Genomic DNA, 18,979 nt, shown 5'->3' with positions numbered 1-18,979 from the left:
GCTTGAAGATGGGAGTGACTTTACTCCCTTGTCAGTAGCCTGATAAAAGGCTCCAACAAATCCCAAATAGAGGTCATTGGGGAGAAATACATCAACAGGGGGTGACTATTTATTCAAAAGGATAGATCCAACAATATAGCGTAGAAAAAGTGAGACTTTCTGTTACAACAAATGCTCAAATAGTTTGACTCTCTTTGGCTTAAGGTTAAATATCCAACCCCACTGAAAGGTTCAGTAAGAGTCTGTTAAGTAATAAGTCGCAAAGGTCCCAGATTCCTTTCACACTTCATTAGGTCTCTTATGAAACCTTGCATTAATGATTGGGCAAAATCTGAGAAGATCATCACATGGAAGAAAACAGAGTTTTGTGGAGTATGTGCATCTGATGTAGAAAGTCAAAAAGTCAAAAGGACAGAGTGTTTTTCAAAAGCTTAAAAAGCAGATGTTCCACAGTTATATTTTAACACTGTCAGAAAATAAGGAATCAAGAAAACAGGGGAAGAGAATGCATTGTCCAATTGGGTATGAGTAAAGGATAAAGAATCTTGCTTATTACAAAAGATTTTAAAATGTGGAATAAAACTAAATAGTAGCAATACAGTAGTCCCCCTTTAACCATGGTTTCACTTTCTGCTGTTTCAATGACAAGGGGTCTACCTCCCGCGGTCCAAAAATATTAAATTGAAAATTGCAGAAGAATTCACAAGTTTTAAATTGCACACTGTTCTGGACAGCGTGATGAATTCTCAAGTGGTCCTGCACCAGATGTGAAGCATCCTTTGTCCAGCACATCCACGCTGTGTACACCCACCATTGGTCACTAGTAAGCATCTTGGTTACCAGCCTGACCATTGGAGTGTCCAGTGCTAGTGTTCCTTTAAACCTTATTATACTTAATAATGGCCCTAAGAGGCAAGGGAGTGATGCTGGCAATATGAATATGCCAAAGAGAAGCTTTTACTTAAAATGCTTCCTTTAAGTCAGGGGTGGGGAATGTCTGGCTTGCTGGTCACATAAGATCCGAGAAATCATTTGGTCTGGCCCTGCCAAGGCATTAGGGATGAGTTAATTAAATCTTTGACCAAATATAGCAGGCTTTTTTATTTTTCTAGCAAGGTTTTTTTAATTAACAAAACAATATTTTCCAAGATAGTTCATTCCTCAACATAAACTTATGGAAACTACTAGAGGCCTGGTGCACGAAAATTCATGCACTGCGGGGGAGGGTCCCTCAGTCTGGCCTGCGCCCTCTCCCAGTCTGGGAGCCCTCAGGGGATGTCCAACTGATGGCTTAGGCCCGCTCCCTATTGGGAGCGGGCCTAAGCCTCAGTCTGGCCTCCCTCTGCAGGAGGCAATCAGGCAGACTGGTCATGGGATATGAGCAGCCGGCCCCGCCTCCCCCAATCGCCCTTCTGCTGCTGCTGGTTGCCAATGCCCCCAGATAGCCATCCCCTCCCTCTGCCCACTGGCACGTGCCTTGGCTGGCCTGGCGCTGCCTGCTCACCGGTCCCGCACCCCCTGCCCCACTGCAGACCAATTGTTCTGCTGTTCAGTCGATTTGCATATTATGCTTTTATTATATAGGATAGGATAATGACACAGCTTATGAGTTAATGTAGGCTAATTTTTAAATTGATAATTTTATATGGCCCTTAAATGATGTTATAAATACCCAAATGACCCTTGGCAGGAAAAGATTCCCCACCCCTGCTTTAAGTGAAAGGGTTGGCACAGTACAGTAAGCTATTTTGAAAAAGAGAGAGATGGACCACATTTGCATAACATTTATTATAGTATATTGTTATAATCATTCTATTTTATTATTTGGTATTGTGTTAATCTCTTACCGTGCCTTATTTATCATAGGTATATATGTGTGGTAGACAGACAGACTTGGGCAGAGCAAGGATGGGCCAGGTATAGAACATCACCAGGATAGAAAGCCCCAGGTACCAAGCAAAGGACAACTGTAGGGCAGGACTTCATCCCCAGGTGACCTTTCCTCCCCTAGCATATCACTGGAAGCTCATGCCATTTAGACCCCCTGACCTTTCCTCCCTAAAGATAACTTCTACCCCTCTGTTGTATTTCAGCTCTAGGCCCAGAAACCAGCAAAACCAGACAAGCAACACTAAGGCTGACCTCAGGACCAGGTGCATTAGATAATGACCCCCTGCCCTGGCTCTGACCAAACAGTGGAAACCTAGACCCTGAAAGAACACACCTGGAAAGCTGCTGAATATTGTATTGAGATCTTCCCCTGGGACCTCCCCTAAAATCTCCACCTTAAAACCCTTAGGACGGAGGACCCAGTGTGCTCTCCTTCTTGGGAGCATGCAGGTGCGTATCCCTTTCCCCCACCTAGCCCCCCCTCCCCCACCCCAGGTGAGCCACCATTTCTTCCTCACTTCCAAGGGCCCTTTCCTTTACCTCTATAATTTTTTTTCCTAAGCCCATTTCTTCTACACATTATTTCTACCTCTGTGATTTTCTAAGTAAATGTTCACTTATAGTTTGAGTCTTGATTCTGAATTCTTTCCTAACCAGAACTCAAGTATTGAGGTTGCTGAACCCAGGTCCAGTCTGATCCCACCAGTGTGGTGCTGTTTCTGAGGACAACAACATATGTATTAAAAAAACAACAAAAAACAAACCAAGAATATATATAGGTTCAGTACTATTCGAGGTTTCAGGTATCCACTGAGGGTCTTAGAACATATTCCCCACAGGTAAGGGGGGACTAATATACTAAAATACAGCCACAGGGTCTTGAATAAAACATTATTGTGAAAAAAAGTTGAGCTCTACAGATTGCTTTTTACCAAACTTGTCTTATTATTATTTGTCTTTGAAGGCCCAAGACCTGGTTCTGCCACTGCCTAGTAATGCTCTCAAGCTTGCGTATTTCTTCCAAGATTCAGTTTCTTCATCTATAACATGGAAATAACAAACACTTACCTTCTACAATTACTGTGAGCCTTCCATTAAATGACATACTGACACCTACACACAGATGAAATGTGTTTATAATATGTAAAAATTATTGATATATCCTATGAAAAGATTATTGTATATTAAACTTTGTGTGTTAAAATAGAACCATATAAAATGTCACATAGGCATGCAGCCTTAAAAAATCAACTTCATCCATAATTACACCCACAAATTTTAGTCAGTTTACCACATAACAATTGTGTTAAAAATCAGAAAGTCTTATGACTCAGTAGTGTAGATTTTGGAGGGAAAAATTCAATTTATGGGAATGCTTTATAAATTGTAAAGTACTAAACAATACTAACTGTGTTTTCATTGTACTATCATCCGGTTGGCTTCTAGAAGAACTGGAGATGTCATCAAATTAAAATCACTCAACACATTAAACTACAAATTTTTATTCACAGGAATTCAATATGAAATTTACTTATAAAGGGAAGTCAACTTTCTAAGAAGTTACAACAACATAAATAATAGACATTAAGTCAACAAAGATAACAAACAAAATTTTTAGAATTGTTCCCACAATTTCATCTTCCAGACTTGTGGGGGTAGTAGTAGAAATTAATATCCAGTTTTTAGATGTCATATCCAGAATGATCCTGCTTCCTAGAGGAAAAAAGAGAGAGGTAGCCTCAAATGAACACATTTATAATTCTGATTTTTTAAAAAACTAAGTCTAATATTTGCACTGTAAAAAAATAGTGATGAGGAATCATCTTTTAGGCAAGACTCGGCGTATTTGTAACCACCCAAAGAACTAAAATGTTTTACTCCTTAATGAATTAAAATATTTTTCATGCACTCATTTTGGCTACTTTATGTCATAATCATAGATTTTTCTATATCCCAAACTTGCCTCTCTTTCTCAAAGAAACAGCTCAACCACTTTGTAACATATATAAATGTCTAATCCCTCCTATATACATAAAACTAATATTGTATGTCAACTATAATTGAAAAGTAAATGTTTAAAAAAGAAACTAGCCCAGCCCGTGTGGCTCAGTAGTTGAGCATGGACCTATGAACCAGGAGGTCACAGTTTGATTCCCAGTCAGAGCATATGCCTGGGTTGCAGGCTCAATCCCAGTGAAAGGTGTGCAGGAGGCAGCCAATCAATGATTCTCTCTCATCATTGAAGTTTCTATCTCACTCTCCCTCTCCCTTCCTCTCTGAAATCAATAAAAATATATTTAATTTTTAAAAAGAAACTAAACAGCTCAAGGAACTATCAAAATAACTTCTTTTTTATGTTATCAGTATTTATAAAGTCTTATCTGCTAAGACATTTACATTATTTTACAATGGTATCGGTGAAACTGTCATTCTTCCAACCCATAATATAGTAGGTATTACAAGGAAATGAAAATTTGAAAACATGGAAAAAGGCAGGTAAAAACATTTCTTTTTAGTTAAAAAAAAATGAAACACCAAGCTCTGGCCAGTGTTGCTCAGTAGTTGGACCATCCGATGAGAACCAAAAGGTCTCAGTTTCAATTCCCAAAAGTATGCACCTGAGTTGCAGGTTCTACCTCTACCGTGGGTAGGGCGCAGTCAGGACATGTGCGGGAAGCAGCCTATCAATTGTCTCTTTCACATTGATGTCTTTCTCTCTCTCTGTCTCTCTCTCTTTCATCCTCCCTCCCTCCCTTCCACTCTCTTTAGAAAATCAATGGAAAAAATATCCTCAGGTGAGGATTAACAAAATAAAAAATAAAACAACACAAGGTCTTTTTTTTTTTAATATATATTTTTAAAATATATTTTATTGATTTTTCACAGAGAGGAAGGGAGAGAGATAGAAAGTTAGAAACATCGATGAGAGAGAAACATCGATCAGCTGCCTCCTGCACATCTCCCTCTGGGGATGGGCCCGCAACCCAGGTACATGCCCTTGACCGGAATCGAACCTGGGACCTTTCAGTCTGCAGGCCGACACTCTATCCACTGAGCCAAACCGGTTTCGGCAAGGTCTTTTTCATTATCTTGATTTTTTTCCCCTCAAGATCCTCTGACTCATATTCTGGTCATTTAATATGATATCAATCACTTAATTTCCTCCACATTTCAGTGTTAATCAAACAGTTTAAAAATAGCTGGAATTTTAAAAAGTATAATAGAATTTGTAAAAGTGTTAATTTGTGGTCGGGTTAACATACTGTTGGAGCATTTTACCAAATGTCAGTCAGGTAGGGAGGTTAGGGTTAAGGTTAGGGTTAGGGTTAGGGTTAGGGTTAGGGTTAGGGTTAGGGTTAACTCCTTTTTCAGGAATGCAAGGTCAAATAAGGATTTTGCAGATGCTTACATCAAAGTTTCTTATAGACACTCAACTTGAAATGAACATCAGTACTCTTAAAAAGTGGCAAGTTTGGGTTAGTGCTATTTTCACTCAAAAACAAAAATGCAGGTTGAGTTTTAAGAGAGGAGAAAAAGAGGGGAAGGTAGATGAGATTTATGCAAGTGTCATTATCTCCCACTTTTAGCAATCTTGATTAATTTCTGTAATAAATAGCCTCATTCCTAAAGGAAGAAATAATGTGCCTCAAATTACACAGCAATGACTAGCAAAGTGAACACCTAGAAGTTCCCCCACATTCAACATTTTGCCTATGCTACGGGAAGAATAACACACGGCTTAAAGTGGCTTTCTCTCCTATAAACTCAGCCTCCAGACTGTTTCCTTTGTTTGTGCCCTGAAGGGTACCTTCAATTTCCTCCAACAACAGTAGGAGAGGGACTCAAATAGGAAGTGAGGGAAAGACGAAACAACTGGTAAAGACTGAAAAGTAGAAATCCATTTCTCACCTCACTCAATCCCAGGTTGTGGCAGATAACACGGCTCTTTGGTTTCCTCTCTGTCTGCTCTTGCTAGAACAAAGTGCATTCAGCGCAGGTGGTCTCTTAGCAACCTTGGATCCTGGGTCAAAGCACATTAAAAGGTTTTATTGGATCGTGAGCTAGTGTATGAAGCTGAGGGGCGGGGTGCCTGCATAGAGAAACTCTAAAATTACTCTCAGAGAAGTCAGGAAGATGTTGAAGGGTGGACTTTTGAAAATATGACCCTTTAATTTCATTTTATCACACAATTGGGTAGCTAAAAACTGCACCTTTAACAGAAGAGTTAAATTGAATTCTAGGATTTTCCTGGCAGGGCAAACATTCATGATACTTTTTAAAACTACAGTTCTTCCGGAGGTGGGGGGTGGAGAGAATGGGAGAAATGTTGTATAGTGTACATACTTGTAACTAGTAGATAAATACATCCTGAAGACCTAATACATAGCACAGTGATTATAGGCCAAACAAAAAAAAAATACAACACTATTATGAACATTAAACCAAAGGAGACTTGATTTAGTTATTCCCAACTCTAGAAGAAATGACAATTACGTGATCCAACAGAGATGTTGGATAATGCTTGTATGGCAATTATATTACAATATAAATGTATCAAGTACAATGTTGCATGTTAAATATAACTCAATAAAAAAAATTCCTAAAATTACTTAAAATATTTTTGCTTTAATATCTACCATAACAACAAACGTCTTTGCCTACGTTACAGAACATAACTCAGGAAATTGTCTGCTATAAATTCTATAAGTTTTAAGATTTTTATGGGTAAATTAGAAAGTGGAGGAGTGAATTTACTACAAAAAACCAGGCCATGAAATTCAGTCACAAATGGAATATTTTTTTGTCTAATAAAATGATTATTATATGAAATAATAGAAGCACAGCTTAGAAAATTGTTAAAATATTTAAAGATGATTAAACCAATACCTATGACCCCCCAGCACAATCTTAGGTATGTACCCTGAAGAAATGTATGGCTATCCATACCAGGAAACATATCCAAACATTATTTATAATATCTTCACCCCAAATCTCATTAGTAGATGATAGATAGATTCATATAATGGATTTTTTAAAACAATAATGAGCTACAGCTACATACAAAAACAGAGTTGCTTTTTAAAAGCATAATTTGAAAATTTTTAAAAGCTGGGCCTAAAATAAAATACACTTGAAAATTTTTAAAAGCTGGGCCTAAAATAAAATACACAGTGTAAGTATAATCATGTAAAGCAGAAAAACAGAATTAAAAGTACATGGTTTCAGAAACAAAATAAGAGAACAAACTGATAGTTTCCAGAGTGGAGAGGTGCAGGGAGATAGGCAGAAAAGGAGAAGGCGATTTAAAAGTACAAACTTCCGCCCTACCTGGTTTGGCTCAGTGGAAAGAGCGTCGGCATGTGGACTGAAGGGTCCCGGGTTCGATTCTGGTCAAGGGCATGCATGTACCTTGGTTGCGGGCATATCCCCAGTGGGGGGTGTGCAGGAGGCAGCTTATCGATGTTTCTCTCTGATCGATGTCTCGAACTCTCTATCCCTCTCTCCCTTCCTCTTTGTAAAAAAAAAATTAATAAAATATATTTAAAAAAATAAAAGTACAAACTTCCAATTATAAAATAAGTCATGGGAGCATAATGTATAAGGAATGTAGTCATTAATATTGTAATCACTATGTACAGTGACAGGTGTTACTAGATTTATTGTGATGATTACTCTGTAAGGTACATAAAGGTTGACTCACATCTGAAACTAATACAATAGTATATGTGAATTATAATGAAAACTTTTTAAATTAAAAAAAAATGCAGTTAAGTGCTGCTTATATGGGTGGCAACAGTGTAGTGGCAAATTTGTCCAGAAAAGCAAGGCATTGGCTACCACAAATTCAGGATGGTGATGGTAAGTGAAGGGAAAGGCAAAGATGGGGACTTCCAGCAATGGTTCATTTCTTGTCCTGGGTGTGGTTACATTGGCAATCACTTTTTAACTACTTATTCTACTCTAAATAAAAGTTTTATTTTCTGTATGTATGTGAGACTTCACAATAGAAATATTTAAAAAATAAAACAGAAATAACCTACAAATGTGAATGGTGGTCATAACAGTCAAGTTAGGGTGGAATGACTGTGATTTTTTTTTTCTGTTTTTGCTTTTTTCATTTCTCATATTTTTCATTTAAAATAATGTTGCTTAGCTCTGGTCAGTGTGCTCAGCGGTTAGAGTGTGGGCCTGTGCATCAAAGAGTGGCAGGTTGGATTCCCCATCAAGGGTAGTATGTGGGTTTTGGGTTCGCTCCCCACTCCTGGTCTGGGTGCATGGGAAGGGCAACCAGTCAATGTGTCTCTCTCATCTCTCTCTCTTTTCCCTCCCTCCCTTCCACTCTATCTGAAAAGCAATGGAAAAAAAAATATCCTCAGGTGAAGATTAACAACAAAATAATAAATAAAACAATGTTGCTTATATAACTTTAGAAAACTAAAGAAATTAATCTTCTTTCTTCCTTATATATTTAAAAGTAATATAACCTGATTTTATTTTTGTCAAACCAGTCATTTAACACATGATGATATCCTGGTCTTCTGTAATAAATGCACTCTTTTGCTAAACAACATGTTCTTGTCTCATTCAAAATACTCATGAGAAACAGGAATGTGTTTAATTCCTGTTTGGTTCTTCTCCATGATGTCAGATCTGTTTATAGATCTAAATCATTGGAAGGGCACAAATTAGTATCATCACAAGTTCACAAACACACTCAGATTCTACTGTGGGTCAAGTGAAGAGGATCTCAGTACGTCGATTTACATTAGCTAGAAGCTTAGTAACCAAGTGTTTCTTCTCTGAGATTGCAGGGGCATTCTTTTGGGAGAAAACTATTTAACAGCAGCATATTTTAGGGAACAATTTTGTTATTGAATAAAACATACACCAAAAATATAAATAAATTTCAAACAAGTGAAGTATCCTAGAACATATATAGTGTGACTAGCTCAAGACCTCGGTCTTATCTTGAATCACAGTATTTAAAAATTACAGTTAAAATATAATATCACCTCCAATTTCTAATATAAGACATTGTAGGTTGTTTTGGGCCAGATATATTTCATAATTTCAGATGATTGCAAATAATTTCCCTTCCCATTTGTATGCCTCTACCTACCTTTTTTCTCTCCTATTTCCAGAAGATACTGGGAATACATTTATTATTTTATAGAATGTTGTACTGAAAATAAAATGAGTACTCTTTTATCTAGTTTTTAAAACTTATCTTTATTTTTTCCTTTTGATTCCATCAAGATTCCAAATAATCTAATTCAAATTGAACTGTTCATTGTTTATTGAATGGTTGAAGAGTGGTATCCCACAAAGTAAGTTAGACAGAGAGTAGCGGCAACCTTTGGTCTCTGGGAGTTAAACTTCATTGTATTCTCTGTTCTTCACCCTGACATCACCTTGTAGGGTCTTGATTAAAACCTTTACAATCATATTTTTTTAAAATATATTTTATTGATTTTTTACAGAGAGGAAGGGAGAGAGATAGAGAGCTAGAAACATCGATGAGAGAGACATCGATCAGCTGCCTCCTGCACATCTCCTACTGGGGATGTGCCCGCAACCCAGGTACATGCCCTTGACTGGAATCGAACCTGGGACCTTTCAGTCTGCAAGCCGACGCTCTATCCACTGAGCCAAACCGGTTTTGGCTACAATCATATTTTTATATAAAATAGGGTTTCTAAAATCAACTCTGACTCCTGAAACCATAAGAAGAATGTGTTGGGGCCCAGCCTGCATGGCTCAGAGGTTAAGCATCTACCTATGAACCAGGAGGTCATGGTTCTATTCCTGGTCAGGGCATATGCCCTGGTTGCAGGCTCAATCCCCACTCAGGGGTGTGCAGGAGGCAGCTGATCAATGATTCCCTCTCATCACTGATGTTTCTATCTTTCTCTTCCTCTCTAATATATATATATATATATATATTTTCTTTCTTTCTTTCTTTCTTTCTTTCTTTCTTTCTTTCTTTCTTTCTTTCAAGAAGAAGAGTGTGTTAATTAAATGGCTAGGTCCTCCAGCAAAAACAAAACAATGCAAAACAACAATCTCATCTATTATATAAAACTAGAGGCCCAGTGCACCAATTTGTGCACAGGTAGGGTCCAGGAGAGGGGCCGCGGGCGGTTGGCCGGCGGCCCTGCCCCCAATCGGGGTGGTGGGGGCTGATTGGAGGTGGGTCTGGCCAGGGGGAGAGGTTGTGGGAGGGCTCCAGGGCGTGCCCCCTGGTGGTCAGTGCATGTCATAGCAAGTGGTTGAGCAACCTTAGCATATCATTAGCATATTATGCTTTGATTGGTTGAATGGACAACCGGACACTTAGCATATTAGGCTTTTATTATATAGCATTATTCCTACTAATTATTGCCACTAAGACAGTGGTTCTCAACCTTCTGGCCCTTTAAATACAGTTCTTCATGTTGTGACCCAACCAAAAAATTATTTTTGTTGCTACTTCATAACTGTAACGTTGCTACTGTTATGAATCATAATGTAAATATCTGATATGCCGGATGGTCTTAGGTGACCCCTGTGAAAGGGCCATTCAAGCGCGAAAGGGGTCGCGACCCACGGGTTGAGAACCACTGCACTAAGACATCACCCCTTTCTCAAAGTCTCTTCTATTATTCCCCATATTAAGTGTGGATTCTTGGTCAAGACAAAAAACAGAACATACTTTGTAAAGTCTTTTTCACTAAAAGAAAAACACTTTTCATTGGATTCAAGTTTATAATCTTAAACATGAGTCACATTTCAAAAATATTTTCCTTTTTGACAAAAATGCGCTTATCCTACTTGTTTCCATTAATATCTAATAGTCAAGATAATATTGACAGAAGTTCCCCAGAGACATATGTTTAAAAAAATGACACATAATTGAAATCTGTCCATCTTTGCTTAACAGGTCCCTTAAGTATAATAATGACTCTTTGTTGAGGCCATGTGCCAGGCCATGCTATGCTCTATCAGGACATGGAGCAGCCACCCAGGCTACTCATTATCCAAGTTGGAGCCTGGATACTACTAACTTCTCCAGTCCCCAGATGCCACCCATTTTCAACTACACGGATTTATTAATGTTTTCCAATTAAAAGTCCCGTTTTAAAAGATCTGTATTCCAATGGAAACTGACTGTACTGAAATGGAAATATCCACATGTAATTATTAACGGCCACTCTCTTTCTTTGATCTTGGCTCTTTGCAAAAGTGAACCAGTGGTTGAACAGTGGGGTGGACAGTCTTGCAGTTACTCTCTGGGCCTGATGACCCTGGTTTTGCCAGAATATCTTTACAACAGCTGTTGTCAGATTATTCACGTCAAAACAATCTGTTCTTTGTAAATGGAACATCCACAAACCACCACTAGCAACCAGGGTAGCTGAAAGTACAGTTTTTCTTTTTAATCTATTTTTCACCAGCTTTTACTACCTGTGATTTCATTCTTGTTTATTGATTAGTTCGTTACCTTCCCACTGATCATCTTATAACTGACAAGTTTCTCCCCTTGACCTCCTTATCATTAGCTGGACAGAGAAATAACAAGAATGCTTTTAGGACATGGTGGTTGAGAGATGGGTCTGGAATTAGATGGATAGGGCTTGACTCAGATCTGCCACTTGCCCTGAGACCTTGGACAAGTTACATTAACTCTTCGTGCCTCAACAGGTCTATAAAATGGGGCGATAATAACAGTACCTACTTCTTAGGGTAGTGTGAGAATTAAATAAGATAATAGTGGTGCCTAACACATAAACACTGAATACGAGATGGTGACTATTATTATTCATCGTCATTTAGCACATTACCTTGTAGATGGTACCCTTTGAATGAACCATGCTTTTCAGGTACTTTTAAGCACCTAAACATGCAAAATTATCAAACACCTACTTATCCTTTGAAACCCAATGTTACCTCCTCTGTGATCCATCCTAACTTCCTCAGGTAGAATTTATTGCTCACTTGTCTGTAACATTTTGTAGCTCATGATACTGTATTGTGGTTGCTTGCATGTACCACCCCATAGGTAGTTGCTGTCTTCCTCCTAGGAAGTGAGGAAGGCTTTACCCATCCTGGACCCCAGTACCTTATAATAACTGCATGGAAAGTAGAAGCTTTCTTGGAAAACTGGAAGTGCATGTTGTTCAAATTATCATTACAGCAAGAAAAACACATATAAGAGTGAGAAAAAGTAGGTTTACAGCTGTTAATATGCAAAACGGAGTTTATTCTTGTATTGTTATTTATTATTGTATAGTTTGTCATTATTATTAGTTATTTCATATCCTTACTTATGATTTATTTTTTATGTAATGATGGCTGGTAATTCAACCTACTTTAGCCCACCCCTGTATATTAAGTCTACTTTTCCCAGCAAATATTTTAAAAATAAAATCTCAAAGTTGGGTGTTTTCAATTTGTCTCCATATGGGAAAGGTCTCTTTCCCATAAAAGTTATATTCAATAAAGTATCTTTTAGAAACTTCGGAATCATATGGTAATTATGTCTTGTTGATGTTTTCACTTCTGTGGGGTTTTTTTCTTCTTCTTCTTGTAATTAGGAAACCAAGTCAAGTTGTTGGAAGGCAACAAAAATTTGGCACTGGCCCTATGGGTTTTAGGATAGGAGTGTCCTGTTGGGATGGCTACCGTTTCTATGGTATAATGAAGATTTGTCCCCTTAAGACTCCTGAAATGGGTGCTGTGTGGCAAGGCAGGAGACATGAACTCCTGAAATTTGAGTCATTCGGAACTTAAATGAAAAGTTGGGCCTTTTTAACAGTAAATGGATTTTGTTTGTTCTGTAAATTTCTAAAATTTGAGTTCAAGTTGCATTTTCTGAACTAATTAAGCTTCATTTGATTCTCCCAAAGCTGAGTTGTGTGAGAAAGGAAGTGTAATGTACATCTGAAAAATTAATTCATCAATCATATGTGCCTTGCATGAGAGAAAGCTTGATTGAGAATCATAATAAATGGCATGTGGCTTTCTACTTAAATGATTGCAGGCATGATTATTGTACCTTGTTTCCTAATTAAAATAGGACTTCAAGGAAATTTTTCTCTTCCCAGCTAAAAATAAAACCAACAGTGGTGAAGGGTCTGAAATATTACAGAAATGTTGGCACTGGAAAAGACATGTGAAATTCTGTAAACTTCTCATGTGACAAATGAGAAGTACGAGGTCACAGTTACTTTCCTTCAGAGCTACTAACATAACTGCCTCAGCAATTTTTCAAAATTTCTGATAAATTGGATTCTGCGTTTCATGAGATGTAACTATTTGGAGATAGTCTACCTTCATCACCTCCCAACTTCTTTGACTCAGGCCAAGGTGAGACCAAAGAATCCAGAATAAAGATGGTCACAAGTGAAAACTAGAGAACTTGACCGGGCAGACTCATTAGGCACAGAACTTGACAAATTGGACTTCAACTGAAAACAACTTGGGCTTTGTCACACATGGTCAGTGGAGTGGGGAGCGGGCAAAGGTCTTGGGGCCAGATGGAACTGGTTTTAGATCCTGGCTCTGGCTGGTATTAGCTGTGTAGCCTTGGACTAGGCATTTCACCCCACCAGCTACCCCATCTGGAGAACAGAGATAATGCCAGTCTTCCAGGGGGTTGAAAGGATTTTATTCATAACTATAGTTAAGAAGGGCCTACACATACTTTGACTCTAATCTCATAAAACCTTATGAGGTGAGTTAGTAACACTCCTATTTCCAGAGAGATTAGGTAATAAGATCACACACCAGGGATAACCAGGGATTTGAATGGAGGTCTGTTTGGCTCTAAAGCCTTAGCCTCTGCAGTATCGCAGGACTGGAAAAAGGTAAAACAAGAGCCCAGCATGCCTGACATGGGATAAAATAGTGGTTGGTATGAAGAAGCAGCAGAATCAGAAAGATGGCAGCTCAAGTACAGTTCAGAGAGGTGAGTGATCAGATGGACAAGAGGAAAATCTGGTACTCCAGACGGACAGGGGGCCCCACACCTGGGTGGAAGCCCTCTACTTCTTTTCTCTTCAACTGCACCTCCCATGCCTTCTTTCTATGCCAACACCTATCCAGTCTGGGCCTTTCTGAGCCATCTACAACCATGTCTCCAATGTTTTAAGTAACTATTTTAACCCTAAAATGAACTATTTTTCTACACATGAACAAACATCTCTCAACCATCCACTACCAAGACTCTGAAGGCTGAGATTTCCCGCGACCACATTCCTGCCCCAACAGGAGATTGGACATTGCCCCTAAGAAGACATAAATTATTCAGCTACAGGCACTTAACATTAAGAAATATTCTAGAACCAAGAGAATCAAAATGTTTTCAAACTTCTCCCTGCCAAGTTCCCCAACCCTCCCCATGAATGACAGCTGTAGTGGACTCTTGCAAGGTCAGTGCGCTGCCCAGGCCCTGGCTGGGGCCCTGTCCCCGCAGGCTTCAGCAGGAAACCCCAACACAGCAGTGCCATCCAAGCCCCAGCCTCTGTGGAATGAGAAGTGGGACGGGGCGGGGCGGGCGGGGGGGGGGGGGAGTTGTTTTTTGTCTTCAGGATTCATACATCCAAACAAGTGTCATCACAGGTTTGGGGTTGGTGAGTGGAGGACAGGAGAGAATCTCTGGACCTGTTTGAGTTCTAAAAAGCGTTTGCCAAAATCTCTTAAGCTTTCATCTTGGCCAGCAACATACACTCCTCTGCATAAACACATTGGTAGTGATTTTTTATTCATGGAGGTACAGGCGTGATATCTGATGCTAGCTAAATGTTCGTTGGAGTCCAATTTAGCTGAGAGGATAGGTGACTAGGTTGGGGAACCCAATTTCCAGTTAATGAAAGTCTGTGACTTCTTTTTAGGCAGAGTTATTTTTCCAGCATTTAGCATAGAACTCGGAACAAAATAGGTGCTCAATTTAAAACAATGTGGGGTGGGGAGGATAAGGTATGACTTTAAGGTGCCTTTTTTCTGTGCCTTACAAGCTCATTACTTAGGAGGTGAGCCCAAGTAAATCACTGAGTCGTTTTCCAAGAATGTACAGCCTTCCAAGGGGAAGTCTGAGCAAAAATGTTCGTTTCTGGTAAATAAGTTTTGGGTGGGAAGGCCCCTGTGGAATACTGACACTATCCTGTCCGTACTCCTCATGTATCATGGAACAAGCTCACTCTGATTTGTATCATGAAATGTTTTCTATCGTCTACAGTTAGAGCTTATTGGCCCATTGCTATGTTAGCATTGTGTTTTGCACACTGTAGGAATTAAATAAAAGATTGCGGAAGGAAAGCTTATAGAGGAAAACAAAAACTCCCCCTATCTCCTGAGTTACAGGGTGACACTTAGGCAAGTGGGTATTCCCGGAGACAACCCTCCTTTCTGTCTCATCCAGACTTAGAATCAAATCTAGCAAGGTGGCCAACCAGTCCTTTGTAACCATAACCAAGAGACAAATTTTGGAATGGTGATTAGAGTTGAGCAGGTAAGTTTATCAAACAGTAGCTTATGCTTTGAAATTGTTGTGCAAGGTTACCCATCATCGCTGATCTTAGCTGTAGCCTAATGTTCTGACTGCTAATCATACACCACCCTTTGAGGCTCCCGTCCTCAGCATTCACACAGCCTACACCATCCTAAAGATGAAGTTACTAAAAGCAGTAAAAGCTAATTATTGTCTCTACTAGAGGCCTGGTGCACGAAAATCGTGCACAGATAGGGTCCCTAGGCCTAGCCAGTGATCAGGGCTGATCTGTGGGGCAACTGGCGGGGCGATCGGTGGGTGGGAGGAGCCTTCCACTGGCACTCGCCTTGGCTGGCCTAGGGCCTTCGGGCTGGTAGTAGCTCCTGTGTTGAGCGTATGCCCCCTGGTGGTCAGTGCGCGTCATAGCGACTGGTTGTTCTGCTGTTCAGTCAATTTGCATATTAGGCTTTTATTATATAGGATAGCTTAGATTAATGTGTCCCATCAAATACCACATGGAAGGTTCTAGGTTTAAATTTGAAACAAATGAGATGGCTGAGAAAATTCAGGTCATGGATTTATTGGGGTGACCACTTCATAAGTCATATAAATGTCTCGTCATGGGGTTGCCCATCTGAAATTAATATAATAGTGTATATCAACTGTAAATTTAAAAAGAATAAAAAATTTAATTGAAAAAAGAAGAATCAGAAAAAATTCAAATGGGGGATTTCCTAAATAATGTTACCATACTTGGCCACTTACTTTCATTATGAGTAAACCCCACTACTCTGTAAAACAGGTGATGACTGTTATTTTACAAACAAGGAAATGAGGCTCAGAGAGGCTGACTTCTTGGGTAAGGTCACACTATCTGTGAATGGTCCAAGCTGGGGCTCAGTACCAGGCGGGCATCTGCCTCCTTCCAGTTTACTGTAATGCCTCCCTTATACATTCGATCTAGGCTCCTGACGCACATTTCAAGGGAACTGAACACAAGTAACCAAAGCCGAAAGCTGTATTGGTTTGTAGTCCTGCAGAAGGACCGGAGAGTCAGGTTTCATCTCTGCCCATGAGGACCGAGCTGGGCACCGGCCGTTCTGGGCAGCGGGGGCCTCCTTTCCAGACAGAAAACACAGTGACCTACTTTGCAGGGCTCTCCGAAGCAACCGTTAAGAACGGCCTCAAAGACAAAGCCTTTGGCTAAAATAACAAGAAGGCGTTGAACCCGTGGCACAAGACAGGTGCCCTCTCTGATCCAAATCTCACACATGGAAAAATGACAAGACCCACGTCTCCTGTCCAACACTCCCGTGTGATACTTTCCACGTGTGAAATTTCTCTTTGAAATCAGGGAGGTGCCCTGTTTGAAGAGGAAACACGGGGGAGACAGGAATATCAAGCATAGCCACAGGCTGGTTCAAGTCATTTAAATACCATTAATCCCTTGCGTCTCCTCCTGCCTTCATTTAGCTAGAAGGAAATGGAAAGACTAGAATTCTAATTCATTAATTTATCTACTATTGTGCTTTATAAAAGTTGGAGAGATGCTGAAATGCAGGGAGGGGAAATAAGCTTCATGAATCTAAGTTTGAACTTACTATATTCTCTCTCTGCCAGAAACAGAAAAGTTAGACTAAACTTTCCTCCTATATCAACATTTTAAAATGCTACATTTTTAAAAACAACAACAACAACAAAACTTACTGTTCAGGGGTTAGGGAGCGAAGTCCAAAGTTGAGGAGATGATCGCTCTCTTTTGTGAAAAACACCATATGCTCTTAGGTGGCTCAGGAGAGTCACTGGGCTGTTATTAATAACTGGCCTAGAGCTTTATGAAGAAACATGAGCCAGGCCATTACGGGAGGAGGCAAGTGGGAAGGAATTGACAGACACAGGTGGGATAAATTATGACAAAACTATACTTAGGCCCACTCGGGAGCTCAAATACCCCATGAGGAGGGGGTCAGCCCTTTCACAATCACTAGAGCCTATGTCAGTGATGGCGAACCTTTTGAGCTCGGCGTGTCAGCATTTTGAAAAACCCTAACTTAACTCTGGTGCCGTGTCACATATAGAAATTTTTTGATATTTGAAACCATAGTAAAACAAAGACTTATATTTTTGATATTTATTTTATATATTTAAATGTCATCTAACAAAGAAAAATCAACCCAAAAAATGAGTTCGCGTGTCACCTCTGACACGCATGTGATAGGTTCGCCATCACTGGCCTATGTCAAACACTCTTTAAAAAAAAAATATATATATATATATTTTATTTTATTGATTTTTTACAGAGAGGAAGAGAGAGGGATAGAGAGTTGGAAACATCAATGAGAGAGAAACATCGATCAGCTGCCTCCTGCACACTCCCTACTGGGAATGTGCCCCCAACCAAGTTACATGCCCTTGACCGGAATCGAATCTGGGACCCTTTAGTCCCCAGGCCGACGCTCTATCCACTGAGCCAAACCGGTTAGGGCTCAAACACTCTTTAAGAATTCACCAACCAACTAACAAAAATATCCTGTTCAGCTCTCTTGTAAAATGATGTGACACATTTAATGTAATACTATCCTCTGTTCTTCTGAGAAAGGCTTTCTCAGGGACATACGGTTAACTTCTCAAATTTGTGTACTTTTTCCCCTCTTTTTATATTGACTTCCCCCATTTAAAAATATATATGAACCAATGAATTTTCAAGTGCCCATTATCAGTTTTTTTTTGAGATTTATTTACCTGTGAGCATATCGCCTCTCTCCCTTAGGGATCCCAAAACAATTCCTGGCAGTGTGTGTGTGCATGTGTGGGTTGTGTGTGTTGGGGGCAGGGAGGTGGGTCTTGGGAATCTACAGAAGCAAAGTCTGAAGAAGAGAGTGTAATCCTGACCAGGATTACTGGTTTGCAGAGGCTGTCCTCTCTTGAAAAGCCATATTTCAAAAAAGTCCAAGTCTATGCCTCCAACTACTCCCAGCAATTGACATCAAATTGTTTAGACTACTAACAGTGTGTCTTCAGATCTAAACTATATTAAACACTGGCTCTGTACAAAGTGTTGAAAGAAAACTGATAAGACATAAGTTACTGAAATATATAAAGATATAAATTGAAGTAAACAAATGCTCATCAAATTGCCGCATTCTTTAGGTTCTAGCTGCCTGTTGCCCTGGCTCAGGCCTGATAACTGTCCTTTTATCAAACTAAACCCTTTTTCAACTAACTGCTGGGGAGCCCCTCACTGCAAACCTCACACAATGGAGTGTTATTCTGCCTAAGTAATTGCCAAAAAGTAATAAATCAGCGACCACCAGTTTAATAGATGGGTGAGAGTGCTTAGAGTAGGAATAGAACCTACATTTTTTTAATACTCTGGTCAATTTAATATTTTTGAGTGTCCACTGAATATATGTATCTTTTTAGAACCTATCCACATACTATGGCAAAATATTTTGTTCATTGTATAACTCAAATAGAAATTTTTTAAAGATACAATTTAAGAATTTTATCTTGAGGCATAAACACTCAATTCTGCAGATGACTAGGGAGTAGTTCAGCACCACAGTCCACCACTTCTCAGCTATTGTGGGTTGAACTGTGTCCCTCAAAAATATTTGTGTA

At 39.4% G+C, this 18,979-nt stretch overlaps 1 protein-coding gene across 1 annotated transcript; it reads right to left on the bottom strand.

Moving 5' to 3' along the window:
* Positions 1-3,376: 3,376 nt before the first annotated feature.
* On the bottom strand, positions 3,377-17,315 carry MRLN (myoregulin). Its single transcript, XM_059662660.1, has 3 exons — positions 17,066-17,315; positions 5,800-5,911; positions 3,377-3,603 (listed from the first exon to the last, which is right to left on the bottom strand). The coding sequence occupies exon 3, from the start codon at positions 3,581-3,583 to the stop codon at positions 3,443-3,445; it is 141 nt and encodes a 46-aa protein (XP_059518643.1). The 5' UTR covers positions 3,584-3,603; positions 5,800-5,911; positions 17,066-17,315; the 3' UTR covers positions 3,377-3,442.
* Between the last annotated feature and the right edge of the window lie 1,664 nt (positions 17,316-18,979).

The sequence above is a fragment of the Myotis daubentonii genome, chromosome 13 (genome assembly GCF_963259705.1).
Source record: "Myotis daubentonii chromosome 13, mMyoDau2.1, whole genome shotgun sequence".
NCBI classification, from domain to species: domain Eukaryota; kingdom Metazoa; phylum Chordata; class Mammalia; order Chiroptera; family Vespertilionidae; genus Myotis; species Myotis daubentonii.
Note: the sequence above shows the minus strand (reverse complement) of the source record. Positions and strands in the feature narration are given on the sequence as shown.

Bases quoted from the DNA above. Each gene is read 5' to 3' on its own strand.
- MRLN (XM_059662660.1), bottom strand. From the start codon at position 3,583: ATGACATCTAAAAACTGGATATTAATTTCTACTACTACCCCCACAAGT.